Source organism: Delphinus delphis, chromosome 10 (assembly GCF_949987515.2).
Source record: "Delphinus delphis chromosome 10, mDelDel1.2, whole genome shotgun sequence".
Lineage (NCBI taxonomy): Eukaryota > Metazoa > Chordata > Mammalia > Artiodactyla > Delphinidae > Delphinus > Delphinus delphis.
The window spans coordinates 68,395,011-68,409,175 of record NC_082692.2 but is presented as its reverse complement, the minus strand read 5'-3'; the positions used below and the strand labels follow the sequence as shown (position 1 = coordinate 68,409,175).

The 14,165-nt window shown below is 35.9% G+C and overlaps 1 protein-coding gene across 3 annotated transcripts in view; it reads left to right on the top strand.

Annotated features, from left to right (window-relative positions):
* SFMBT1 (Scm like with four mbt domains 1) overlaps positions 1-14,165 on the top strand; it is a 126,081-nt gene that overhangs the window by 62,102 nt on the left and 49,814 nt on the right. For all 3 annotated transcript variants that reach the window (XM_060022683.1, XM_060022681.1, XM_060022682.1), the window contains one exon: positions 8,442-8,596. In XM_060022683.1, the coding sequence (XP_059878666.1) occupies positions 8,569-8,596 (28 nt within the window). In that variant the 5' untranslated portion in view covers positions 8,442-8,568. The remainder of the gene's footprint in view (positions 1-8,441; positions 8,597-14,165) is intronic.

Sequence of the window (14,165 nt, the reverse complement as noted above, 5' to 3'; positions counted from 1 at the left end):
GTTTTTCCCTAGCCACAGACATTGCTCAAGCATACATTTAGGCTTTTGCACTTTGTACGTGTGGGAGTGTCTTCTCTGTGTATGCCCTGGAAGTGAGAACAATTTAATCTCTTTCTTTGAAATCGTTATGCTGCTTATTTATTTTTTGGATAGTTTTCTGAAATAGATATTAGAAATTGAATTGCTCGGTTGTAGAGAATACAGGTTAAAATTTTTGATGAAATAAAATTTCTTTCTAAAAGGGTCGCATCCATTTGTGCTCTTCAACCGGTGATAGCAGCATTCATATCTCCATATCTTTACCCATATTGGGTGTTGTTAATCTTTTATTTTTGCCAATCTGTGAGTGAAAAATAACTTGTTTTAGCTGTTGATGTTAAACATATTTTCATATGCTTTTAAGTCATTTGCATTTCTTCTGTAAAATTCCTGTTTATATCTGACTGTTTTGCCCCTATAAGGTTTGGTCATTTTTCATTGATTTATAGGTGCTTTCTGTAATAATGGCTGTTAATTCTTTGTCTATTATATTGATATATGCTGGCAGTATTTTTTTCTAGTCTATTAACTTGGCTTTGAAAGTTGTTTATGGTGTCTTTTTGCTAATCAGAAGTTTTAAATGTTTATGTAGTCAAATGTATCCATTTTATAGCTTCCTTGCTTAAGGAAGTCTATACTATACCAAGGTTATAACCATATTCTCTTGTGTTTTTCTTTTAATTTGTTTGGAGTCTTAATTTTCATGTTTTGCTCTTTTAATTCACCTGGGATTTATTTATGTTGCAGCATGAAGTAAGGATCTAATTTTTTTCCTCCCCAAATGGATAGCCAATTCTTTATTATTAGTTTGTTCATCCTTTCACAATTGATATGGGATGCCATTGTATCACAAACTGTACTCTCATATAAATGCATCTATTTCTCAATCTCATTCTATTTTATGGGTGTATTTGTCTTTTCTTGCACTAATACTACACTATTTTAATATTTTGATAGAAGGAACTAGCTTCATCATATATCATCTTTTACAAATATGTAGCTAGATTGTACATTTTCTCTTTTAGATGGATTTAAAAATTAGCTCATCAAGGTGAATAAAATACCCTATTGGGATTTTGATTGGGAAGGAAAACATTTCTCTAACACAGTTTTATTGGCCATGTAGTAATACAATGTATGCTTGTACCATATTTTACTTAAAAATTTCTCATTGTTAGTCCAAAATAACCCTTTTAAAATATTGCCTCATAATTTGGCTTTTTAAAAGATTGAGATATAATTGACATATAACATTGTATTAGTCCAAGTTGTACAACACTGTGATTTGAGATATATATATATATATATATATATATATATATATATATATAGCAAAATGATTCGATTGTGTATGTATATATGTGTACACAGCATCTTCTTTATCCATCCATCCATGGACAGTTAGGTTGCTTCCATGTCTTGGCTATTGTAAATAATGCTGCAATGAACATGGGGGTGTAGGTATCTTTTTGAGCTAGTGTTTTCATTTCCTTTCATTTCACATACGCAGAAGTGGAACTGCTGGATCATATGGTAGTTCTATTTTTAATTTTTTGAAGAATCTACATAGTGTTTTCACACAGTGCCTACACCAATTTATATTCCCACCAGTGGTGCACAGGGATTTCCTCCACATCCTTGCCAACACTTGTTATTTCTTGTCTTTCTGATAATAGCCATTCTGACAGGTGTGAGATGGTATCTCACTGTGGTTTTGATTTCCATTTCCCTGATGATGTGATGTTGAGCACCTTTTTAAAAAATTAGGGTATTCTTGAGTTGTGGGTTTTATTTAAAGCTTTTACTGGTTTTGTAAATTAATAAGTACTGATTTGTAAAGCTGAGATAGATGTGCCCTGTGTTGCATTTACATAATCATGAAAAAGTTAAGTTAGGGTCAGATTTAACTTAGATGATTTGAGTGGCTAAGATGTGTCAACTTAACAGACTTATTTTTTATCTCCCTAGTTAAACATGTAGCAGTGGGTTAAAAACAATAACAACAAACAACTTAATGAAACAATAGAAAATTTCTACCCATGATAATCAAGTTACATTGACATTTGACAGATGGAAGCATAAGATTTAATTTAGATAGCCTGTCAAATAAGATGTGCACAAGGTCAGGGAGTGATGATTAACCCTTGTGGAGAGTGAAAGGCCAACTGAAATCACCACCTGTTGGGGAACAAAAAATACAGTGACTCTACCACTAGCATTTACTGTCAAGGGCAGGGTTAACTTTGCAAATCTGCCCAAAATGGAGCATCTGATTTGCTGAATTGTTTGCACTTACCATATTTACAACATACTTGAAATTATTACTGACCTTCCATTTGTTCGGTTGAGGGAGAGGAGTGCAAATTCAAGCATGTTAGTTAGTGGGAATTTTCCTTTTAACTGTCTGGTAAATATTTACTGAATTAAAGCATTTTCTTGCAACCACCATACATACTAGGTCATATCTTTATAGTCACACTGAGTTTCTGTCCTTCTTCCTAAGTGCTTTAAAAATTATATCCAACATGTTAAATCATTTGGCTGAGGACTCATGCTACAGAAATCTCTCTTGCATTATTGTAACTTTTCTACATTATAAATACTCTTACTCAGTGTTTAATCTTAGCCTTGAAAATCAAGAGCATTAACGTTCAGCTGAGTAGTGTAAGCTGAGAGTGTGGACTGCATGGGTAAACTGAAATAGCATGGGAGGGGAAGCATCATGTAGCTGTTTGTTGTTCAGATGACTTTTAGATCTTTTTAAAAATCTATTAAAGTATAAGTATTCCATGGTGGTTTTATTTTATATTGATATATCACTAAAAATGAAGTAGCGAATTCAGTTCAGTTTTATTCTACCTGGGTTTTGTTTCTGTTTTCTTTGTGTGCCTGTGTGTGTGTGTGTGTTTGACATCAAAGCTGGTTTTGTACAATTAGCTTTGCTTTTTTAAATTGTTATTTTTGTTTCTTAGAAGTGTTTCCTATTTTAAAATACTGGCTTTAGTCTCTTTTATTAGAACCTCCTGTAAATATCTAGGCTGCTGTTTAGTTCACTGAAAGATTCTTAAATAAGATGAACAAGGTCCAGATTAGTTAGTTCATGAGAACTTATTTAAATAAATAATTCTGATGTATTCTGGTCACCACAAGAGGAATTATAATACCAAAATCAGTGATAAATAAAGACAGTAAAACAGTTTAACATGAATAGGAAATAAATGAAAAGTGAATTAAATTTTTATATTTTAAGCTCCTTGATATTTTATTGTTTTTTTTCTCACTGCATAAAAAGAGAGCAGACTAGCAATAAAGAGAAAGATCTGACAGATGTTCTACAGCAAAAGGCTTCATCAGTTTATTTCTCATGATACTATTAAGACAATGAACTGATTATTTATTAAAATCTAAGTGATGCTGTAAGATCAAAAAAATGTCACAGCCCTTTTTAACAACTTTGTATGTTGACAGATGGTAAATGGTCTTCTTGCAGTGATGTATAAAAATACTGGGGGCTTCCCTGGTGGCGCAGTGGTTAATAATCCACCTACCAATGCAGGAGAGACAGGTTCGAGCCCTGGTCCGGGAAGATTCCACATACCGCGGAGCAACTAAGCCCATGCGCCACAACTACTGAGCCTGTGCTCTAGAGCCTGTGAGCCACAACTACTGAAGCCCATGTGCCTAGAGCCCGTGCTCCGCCACAAGTGAAGCCATTGCAATGAGAAGCTCGCGCACCGCAACGAAGAGTAGCCCCCACTCACTGCAACTAGAGGAAGCCCGCGCGCAGCAACGAAGATCCAATGCAGCCAAAAATAAAGAAAGAAAGAAAGAAAGAAAGAAAGAAAAATTTTAAAAATACTGAATCACTACACCTGAAACTTATGTAATAATGTGTGTTAATTATAACTTAATTTTTTAAAAGTTACATTCTTAGTTTTAGCTACATAAGACTTGCATTTCCCCCAACTCATGTCTTTTTGGCTTTGAAGATTTATTAATAATAATTATTATTATTATTGCACTATGTGGCTCGCTGCACAAAATATGCTGACGTATTTCAAGAATTTATGAGTGTAAGCAGTGGATGACATCTTCACAACCTAGTAAACCAACAGATAATTTTGTTACATCAGACCCATTATGAAGTTTCAAGACTATATGTAGAAATGACCCTAAGTTAGTGCCATAGGAACTTGAATCTGTCAATATTGCATAACAGTTAACATTAACTCAGCATTTACTATGTAGCTCTATGCTACGTGCACTTCATTGTTTATCCTACTTATCCTGTCAGTCCGGTGAGGTAGGTACAGTACTGTTACACTCCATTTTATTAGTGATGTCATTGGCACCAATAAGGTGATTGTTGAAAGTCACATAGCCAAGTAAACAATGGACACAGGATTTTGAAAAGTTAATATAAATAATAATTGTCCTTCACTTGCTTTTTTCATTGAGAATATAGATGACATTCCCATATGCTTTTATGGATCTACTTGAATTCTTCTAATGACTACAAATTATTTCCTAGTGTAGGTGTATCATAATGTCTGTAGCCATCTCATTCACATTTGATGGACATATAGGCTGTTTCTGGTTTCTCACTGTTACAGATAATACAGCAGCAAACATCATTGGCTATGTAGCCTTCCACACATTTGTATTGTGTGAAAGGTTCTTTTGTTGTTGTTCAAGAGTGCTTTTTTTAAATTTATTTTTTATTGAAGTATAGTTGATTTACAATGTTGTGTTAGTTTCACGTGTAAAGCAAGGTGATTAAGTTATACATACATATATATATATCTATTCTTTTTCAGATTTTTTTCCATTATAGATTATTACAAGATATTGAATATAGTTCCCTGTGCTCTACAGTAGGTCCTTGCTGTTTATCTATTTTATGTATAGTGTGTATCTGTTATTCCTAAACTCCTAATTTATCCCTCCCCTGCCATTACCCTTTGGTAACCATAAGTTTGTTTTCTATGTCTGTGAGTCTGTTTCTGTTTTGTAAATAAGTTCATTTGTATCACTTTTTTAGATTCCACATATTGTGTTGTGTGAAAGGTTCTTAACAGTAGAATTATTGCTCAAAGAGTTTGTCTTTTAAATCTTTATATGTTAAATTATTTATCATTAAATTCCTCTCCAAAAAGGTAGTACCAATATATACTCTCTCCCTTTGTCTGTCTTCTTTGCCAACTCCGGAGATTTTCAGTTTTAAAAATTTTACCAGTTGGAAAGGTGAAAAAAATAGTATTTGATTAAAAAGTCTCATTATTGCACTACTAATGAGATTGAGCATATTTTTGTAAGTATTAACTCTCATTTTTAGTATGGATTAATTACATATTTTACCGATTTTTCTTTTCTTTTTTTCTTGTTGAATTATGGGAGCTTGTATTTGGAAATTAATCCATTATCTTACATGTTGTTAATATTTTCACCCATCTCAACTGTCTTATTTATTTATTTTTATTGAAGTAAAATTGACATATAACATTATATTAGTTTAAGGCATACAGCATAATGATTTGATATCTGTATACATTGTGAAGATTACTGCAATAAATCTAGTTAACATCTGTCACCATACATAGTTAGAAAAAATTTTTTGTGTGTGATGAGAACTTTTAAGACCTACTCTGTTATCTTTGACTTTTATTTACGGTGTCTTTTGCCATGTAGAAATTTTATACTTTTATGGTTTTTTGTCACTCCTTTATGGTTTCTCTGATTGGGTCCAGAGTAATTTTTTTTTTTTCCCAGAGTGATGTTTTTAAAAACACAGATTTGATCCTTTCTCTGCTTAAGAAAACCCTCGGTTGCTTCCCATTGAGAGGCACTATAATACAGCGTTTGAGGACATATAATGTGGACGTTTTGCTAGGTTTGAGACCTGGTTTTCCTACTTAACTAGCTGTGGGACACTGGCAGGTAGTACCTGTTTTGTGCCTGTTTCCTCATGATAGTGATGTCACCTTGTCCAGTTGTTGAGAGTATTAAATGGATTAATATGTTTAAGTGCTTTGGACAGTACCCAGCTTATGGTAAATCCCCAGTTTGTATCAACTGCAGTATTCCTACTCTTCCTGTCCAGTTTCATTGTGTGCCACTTACCCAGTTGGTTCCCATGCTCCAGCCACAGTGGCCTGCTCTCAGTTCCTCCCCACCTTAGAGCCTTTGTATGTGCTGCTCCCTATTCCTGGACTATTCTTTCCTTTCTGCCCTTTTTGCCTACCTGCTGTTTCCCCTTTAGTGTCAGCTTAAATACCTTTCCCCGCCCCAGGGACGCTGTCAGTGACCTCTTAGTTTAGGTTAGGTCTGCCATTATGTTCTATCTTAGCACCTACTGCTGCTTTTCCTTCATAGCACTTTAAATAATTGTTTTAAATTGTTGGCTTAAATTGTCTTACACCAGTTGAAAATAAGCATCATGAATGCGGGAACCAAGTCTCTCTGGATTGCTTTACCCTTATTTCCTAGAATAGTGGATGGTAATGAGCTAGTGTTTAATAAATATGGGGAGTGAATGAATTGGCAGGTGGAATGGTACAGTTTGAATGTTTTGGGCTTGGGGTAGGAAAGTAAACTGAGAGAAGAAAGCTTATTTAGAGGCTTTAAATCTCACTACCAGGTTTCTATTCAGTTGTTCCTATCTGCGAAAGTGTGAGTTTCAGTGCTTATGTTGTTATATGAAAAGATTTTGGATAACTGGCAGTTACCTCAAATGGGATATCCATAATTTTAACTGTTATTAAGATTTTCTCTATGCTCAATATGAAATTTAGTTTTAAAATCTGAAAATGTTACACTCATTTTACAGATTTTAAAAATGGACATAATAGGGCTTCCCTGGTGGCGCAGTGGTTGAGAATCTGCCTGCCAATGCAGGGGACACGGGTTCTTGCCCCGGTCCGGGAAGATCCCACATACCGTGGAGCGGCTAGGCCCGTGAGCCGTGGCCACTGAGCCTGCACGTCTGGAGCCTGTGCTCCGCAACGGGAGAGACCACAACAGTGAGAGGCCTGCGTACCGCAAAAAAAAAAAAAAAAAAAAGGACATAATATAGTCTGTATAAGATTGCATATTTAGTTACGGGTAGAGCTGGGACTAGAATCTGGGTATCCCTATCACCCAGCTCACACTGTTGTACTTGAGGTAGCTTGTACCTTTTCAAAGAGTATGTTAAAATTTAAACTAATTTTTTCTTAGTGTTTAAAAGATTTTTATGATAATCTTTTACTGGGGATCTAATACAGAATCAGAATCTTTTTGAGAGGTTCAGAGTTGTTTGCTCTTGTAGGTATCACCCAGGCAGCTGTGGCTGTTGAGTTGCTATTCCACCTTTATAGTTTTCTGCATTGTTGCCCTTGAGGTTAGTTCACATCACGCCTTCCTGCAGCAGCTCCTTTTCCCCCTTGCATTTACTCTTTCTAATCTGTTAGGCATATATAAAGGCAGTATCTTAGATTTTTCTACATGTATGTAAAGCAAGAATAAATAGATTCATCCATGCTGCAGCATGGATGGGCCTCAAAAACATGCTGAGTGAAAGAAGTCCACAAAAGACCACATGTTGTATGATTTCATTTGTGTGAAATGTCCAGAAGAGGCAAAATCTCTAGAGACAAAAGCAGATTAGTGGTTGCCTGAGGCTAGGGATGGAATGGAGAAGAACTGCAAATGGGGAATGAAGTTTCTTTCCAGGGTGATGGAAATATTCTAAAATTGGATTATAGTGATGGTTATACAACTGTAAATTTACTGAAAATTATTGAATTGTACACTTAAAATGGGAGATTTTGGCATGTGAATTATATCCCAATAAAGCCTTTTTAAAAAAGAATAAATGGTTTCAGAGGTTATTTTGGAGGGATTGAGCTCTCTTTATAAGTGTAATTGTAGACAAATATAGTTGATACTTTTTGGTTCTGCATAATATTCTAGGTAAATGAAATAGAAAACTAGATAAAATAATATGTCGTATCCTGAATCTTATTTACTGGTTAAGACAGGGCATTGAAAGCTAACTTTTCCCCCCAGGATTTCATTAGGAATTAGAGTTTTTGTGGATAGTGGTGCTCAGTATTATAATCTAAGTTGAAGGGGTAGTGATTCATATATATGTTGATTTTTTGTGATTTTTAGATATCAAGGTCTTGATAGCTCTTTCTCTCTCTCTCTCTCCACACACACACACACATACACACACACACACACACACACACACACACAGTCTTCAAAATTAGAAAAGGTGTCAAATTTTTTTTCTCTAGTTCCATCTATTCTGCCAGTGTATTTTTGTTTTATCTGCCCTTTCAACCCACCAGAGTATCATGTCTTATGACTGAATAAACACTGGGCTGCAGCCTGTTAATGTGTTCTTTTTGATTTTTCAGCACTTTCATTTGGACCCTTGGATGCCCATTGAACAGATGCTTGAGAACTGCAAGTAATCTTCAGACTGTAGCATAACTATAAGGCCTGTCCTCTGTGTGGGGAGGAGATCACCCATGTGCTGTGGAAATGAACGGGGAGCAGCAGATTGATGCAGGTATTGGTTTTGCTGAGCAAAATCCATTCTTCAGAGTGCAGAATTCCATTACTTACCTGTGTTATGTTGTATGGCTTATCTGTCTACCACTAAATGGGAAGCTCTTTGAAGACATGAGTTGTCTTTCTTTGTACCTGGCAGAGAACCTGGCACTGAGGGGTGGGGGTGGGCATGTACTCAGCATGTTTGTTGAAAAAGTAAGTAACTTTTATGAGCAGACTTCGTTAAAAAAAAAACACAAAGTTTCTTTTGAGGTAATTATTAATTCATAGGAGCTTGCAAAAATACTGACAGTTCTCATGTACCATTCACTCAGTTTCTACTGTAAGTTACATCTCATTTAAGTATAGTACAGTATAAAAGCTATGTATAAAATGTATGTAGTTCTGTCATTTTATCACGTGTAGATTCCTGTAAGCACCACCTCAGTCAAGATACAGAACTATTCCATCACCACACAGAGCTCCTTTGTACTGCCCCTTCATAGTTACACCTACTCCTCTTCCCCAATATTCCCTAACCCCAGGTAACCATTAATCGGTTCTTCATCTCTATAATTTTGTCATTTCCAGAATGTTACATAAATAGAACCACACAGTATGTGACTTTTTGAGATGGACTTTTTCACTCAAAATAATGCCCCTGAGATCCATCCAAATTCTTGAATGTATCAGTAGTCTGTTCCCTTTTATTGCTTGCTAGTATTCCGTGGATATACTGCAGTTTGGTTAACCGTTCATCTGTTGCAGTACATTTTGGTTGCTTCTAGTTTTTGGTTTTTATGAATAAAGATGCTATAAACAATCATATACATAAATTTCATTTTTCTGGGATAAATGCCGAGGAGCACAGCTACTTTCCAGAGTGGCTGTACCATTATGCATTCTTAGCAGCAGTATATGAGATCTGATTTCTTCACATCCTCACAGCCATTTGGTATTGTCACTATTTTTATTTAAGTCATGCTGATAGATGTGTAATGATAGCTCATCCTGGTCTTAATTTTCTTTCCCCTATTGGCTGAATGCAAATGATGTTGAACAGGTGCTTACTTGCTATCCCTGTATCCCCTTCAGTACCATGTCTTCGTATTTTTGGCTCATTTATTAATCATATGGTTTGTTTGCTTTTTAATTAATAATTTTTTTAACTATTGAGGTTTCCTAAAAACATCTTTATTGAAATATTTTTTAAAGATATAATTCACATACTATAAAATTTACACTTTGAGAGTATACAGTTCAGTAGTTTTTACTATATTCAGAAAGTTGTGTGACCAACACTACTACCTAATTCCAGAACATTTTCATCACTCCTCAGAAGAAACCATTAGCAGTCATTTCTTGCTTAATCTACCCTCTGGCAACCATGTCTACTTTCTGTCTCTACAGATTTACCTATTCCTACTTTCTTTTTATTAATGTTTGCATGGTATATCCTTTTCATCCTTTCACTTTCTTTTTTTTTTAAATTTTATTTATTTTTGTCTGCACTGGGTCTTTGTTGCTGCACGCGGGCTTTCTCTAGTTGTGGCAAGCAGGGGCTACTCTTTGTTGCGGTGCATGGGCTTCTCATTGCTGTGACTTCTGTTGTTGAGAAGCACAGGCTCTAGTCACATGGGCTTCAGTAGTTGCAGCTCGCAGCTCGGTAGTTGCGACATGCAGGCCCTAGAGGGCTCAGACTGGCTTTAGTAGTTTCGGTGTGTGGGCTCGGTAGTTGTGGTGCATGGGCTCTAGAGCGCAGGCTCAGTAGTTGTGGCCCACGGGCTTAGTTGCTCCGCGGCATGTGGGGTCTTCCTGGCCCAGGGATCGAACCCGTGTTCCCTGCATTGGCAGGCGGATTCTTAACCGCTGCACCACCAGGGAAGTCTTTCAACCTGTGTAAATTGTTATATTTTGAGTAAGTTTCTTGTAACAGCATGTAGTCATTAAAATTTTTTTTTTCAGTCTTGTAATTGGTGTCGATCATTTACACTTAATGTAATTATTGATATGTTAGGGCTCACGTCTGCCTTTTTTTTTTTTTTTTTTTTCCCCGGTACGCGGGCCTCTCATTGCTGTGGCGTCTCCCATTGCGGAGCACAGGCTCCGGACGCGCAGGCTCAGCGGCCATGGCTCACGGGCACAGCCGCTCCGCGGCATGTGGGATCTTCCCGGACCGGGGCACGAACCCGTGTCCCCCGCATCGGCAGGCGGACTCTCAACCGCTGCGCCACCAGGGAAGCCCCGTCTGCCATTTTTGTCCGTTTGTTTTCTCTGTTTTTTTAATACATTTATTTATTTATTTATTTACTTTTAGCACGTTGGTGCGCACAGGCTTTCTCTAGTTGCTGCAAGCGGGGAGCTGCTCTTCGTTGCAGTGCACGGGCTTCTCATTGCTGTGGCTTCTGTTGTTGCAGAGCACAGGCTCTAGTCACACGGGCTTCAGTAATTGTGGCTTGCGGGTCCAGTAGTTGTGGCTTGCGAGCTCTAGACCACAGGCTCAGCAGTTGTGGTGCACGGGCTTAGTTGCTCCACGGCATGTGGGATCTTCCCGGGCCAGGGCTTGAACTTGCTTCCCTTGCATTAGCAGGCAGATTCTTAACCACTGCATCACCAGGGAAGCCCTGTTTTCTCTGTTTTTTTGTTCCTATCTTCTCCTGCCTTCCTGTGGGTTACCTGAACATTTTTTTAGAATTTCATTTTGTTTTGTCTATACAGTGTTCTTGAGTGTATCTCTTTATATAGCTTTTTAGTGGTTGCTCTAGGTATTACATTATATATACTTAACTTACCACACTCTGCTGGTTTTATCATTTTGTTAATTTGAGTGAAGTGTAAAAATTTTACCTATTTTTATGTCTCTTTTCCTACTCTTTTTTATAATAAACTTGTCTTAAATATTCTTCTACATGTTTTGAGAACCACATCAGATATTGTTAAAAGTTTTGCTTCAACTGTCAAATATAATTTAGAAAATTCAAGAGGAGAAGGAAAATGTAGTATGTTTTCCAGTATTTTTACTCTTTTCATTGTTCTTTATTCCTTCCTGATTTTCCAAGATTCCTTCTCTGTCATTTCATTTCTGTTTATAGAACTTCCTTTAGCCATTTTATTAGGGTAGGTCTCTTGGTGATAGAATTCATTAGTTTCCCTTCATCTGAGAATATCTTAATTTTGCCACTTATTATTAAAGGATATTTTTGCTAAATATAGAATTCTGAGTTGAAAGTTCTTTTCTTCATCTCCTGAAAAATATTGTGCCTTCTGGCCTCCCTTTCTGATGAAAATTTGCTGTCATTGGAATTCTGTCTCCCGCCACTCCCCTTAAAAGAGGTATTGTTTCTCTTGCTGCTTTGAGGATTTTTTGTCTCTAGTTTTCAGCAGTTTGACTCTGTGTATCTGTGCACAGATTTCCTTGGGTTTATCTTGTTGGGAGTTTTCTCACCTTCTTAAAAGTATAGGCTTATGTCTTTTGACAAATTTGGAACCTTTTCAGCCATTATTTCTTCTAGGACTTCTTCTGCTCTGTTCTCTTTGTCTTCTTTTGGGACTCTGAAGACACTTTTGTTAGGTCTGTTGCTATTGTGGCATAGCTCTGTGAGGCGCTTTTCATTTTTTTTTCTCTCCATTGTTGAAATTGGGTGTTTTCTATTGCTCTTTAATTTTGGTGTTTCTTTCCCTGTCCTCCTCATTCTGCTGTAGAGCTTATCTGTAGAGGAGTTTGTTTTGTTTTGTTTTTTGGTTATTGTATTTTCAGTTCTAAAATTTGTTTTGAGCTGGGGAGGAATGAAAGATGGGAATAGCTCCAACTTAAAGAGCCACAATCCCACTATTCTAACAGAGGTTCTGTAACTTGTCTTGATAGATGCTTTTCAGTTTGTTCTGTGCCTTCAGTTAATTTCAGAACTTTGAAATGGTCAATTTTCATGGTTTAGCCAGTATTTTTGCTGCTTTTCTGGAAGAGTGGGTTCACTGAGGTACTCACTCCGCTATTTAGGAAGTTGATTTGTTTTCTTTCAAGTGTTATTATTAACTCATATCATATATACATTACATATATATTTTATATATGAATTTGAATCTATTGCTGTCATCATTCATTTGATGATCAAATTGCCTCATTCTAGACCAATGAGAGTTCTTTCAGATTGGTTCCTGTGTTCTTTGGATGTGATGTCATATATCTTTGATAGTTCTAGTCCTTGCTTTCTGGTATAATAAGATTCCAAGGTACCTCTTGCACATTTCCTGCCCCAAGCTTGCAATTTGCCATTTCTCTGAGGAGCTCTCTTTTTTTAAGTGGATATGATATTTACAGTCTACAATCCAGGTGCTGGGGTGCTCATTGATAGCAGATTGCCATTTCTTCTAGGTCTTATCCATAGCGATAGCTAGGAAATACACGTCTTTTGAAGAGAAAAGAAAATCAGATGGCTTCATCTGATATTTACAATTTTAATTTAAAATTACAGGGTTTTTATTTCTTTGATTTTATATTCATGTCTCTTTTCTTTTAGAAATGTGTTGTTTTGTAATGTCTTTAGTATCATCACTTATTTGTTTTTATCCTATAATATTCATATAATTTTTTCACAATAACAATACCAACCTTCCAAATATCAGTAGGATAATAGTGTATAGTTTAAGATTTCTTTATGTTTTTGCCTTTAGATATATTCCACTTGGGTTTGTAGTCAAAATTTTGTATTTTATTAATGACTTAAAGGGATCCTGTTTTCTTTGCGGTTTTGACACCAACAGTTAGGCATATTTAAGTTCATTTTCAGTTTTTAGAATTTTTAATTTAAATGTTTCTGAATTGTGTAAAGTATATACATAGTTACAAAGTCAAAATTATATAACAACATTCCCACTTTCAGCCTGATAGTATTCATCCTTTTTATTCTTCTCCATATATACAACAAGTTTTATTACTTTTTATTCTATTTTTCATGTTTTAAAATGTAAAAAGATATGTGTGAGCATTTACATATATATTCATCTCTCTCTCACCTTATACAAAAACTAGAGCTGCAATAAAAACTGCTGTGTGTTTTGCTGTTTCACTTAGTGTATACTGAAGATTATTCCACATCAGTATATGGAAATCATTCTCATTCTTTTTTACAGATGTATAGTACTGGATGTATATATCGTATTTTATTCACCCTGTTCCTTATTGATGGACATTTGGGTTGTTTCCAGTCTTGGTATTACATATAGTACCGCAATCAGTAGCTTTGTACATATGTCTTTTTGTATTTTTGCCAGCATATCTTTGGGATAGATTCCTAGAAGTGGGATTGCTGGATCAAAAGGTAAATACATATGTAATTTTGCTAGATATTGCCAAGTTCTTTCACCGGGGTTGTGTCGTTATGCTTTACCTGCTTAATTACCTGCCTCACCATGGAGTGTGTTGTCAGACTTTGGAATTTTTTCCATCTGATATCTCAGTGTAGTTTCCATTTGCATTTTTTTAAAATGAATAAATTTGCACACGTTTCCATATGTTTAAGGACTATTTGCATTTTTAAAAAATAAATTCTCGGGACTTCCCTGGTGACGCAGTGGTTAAGAACCCGCCT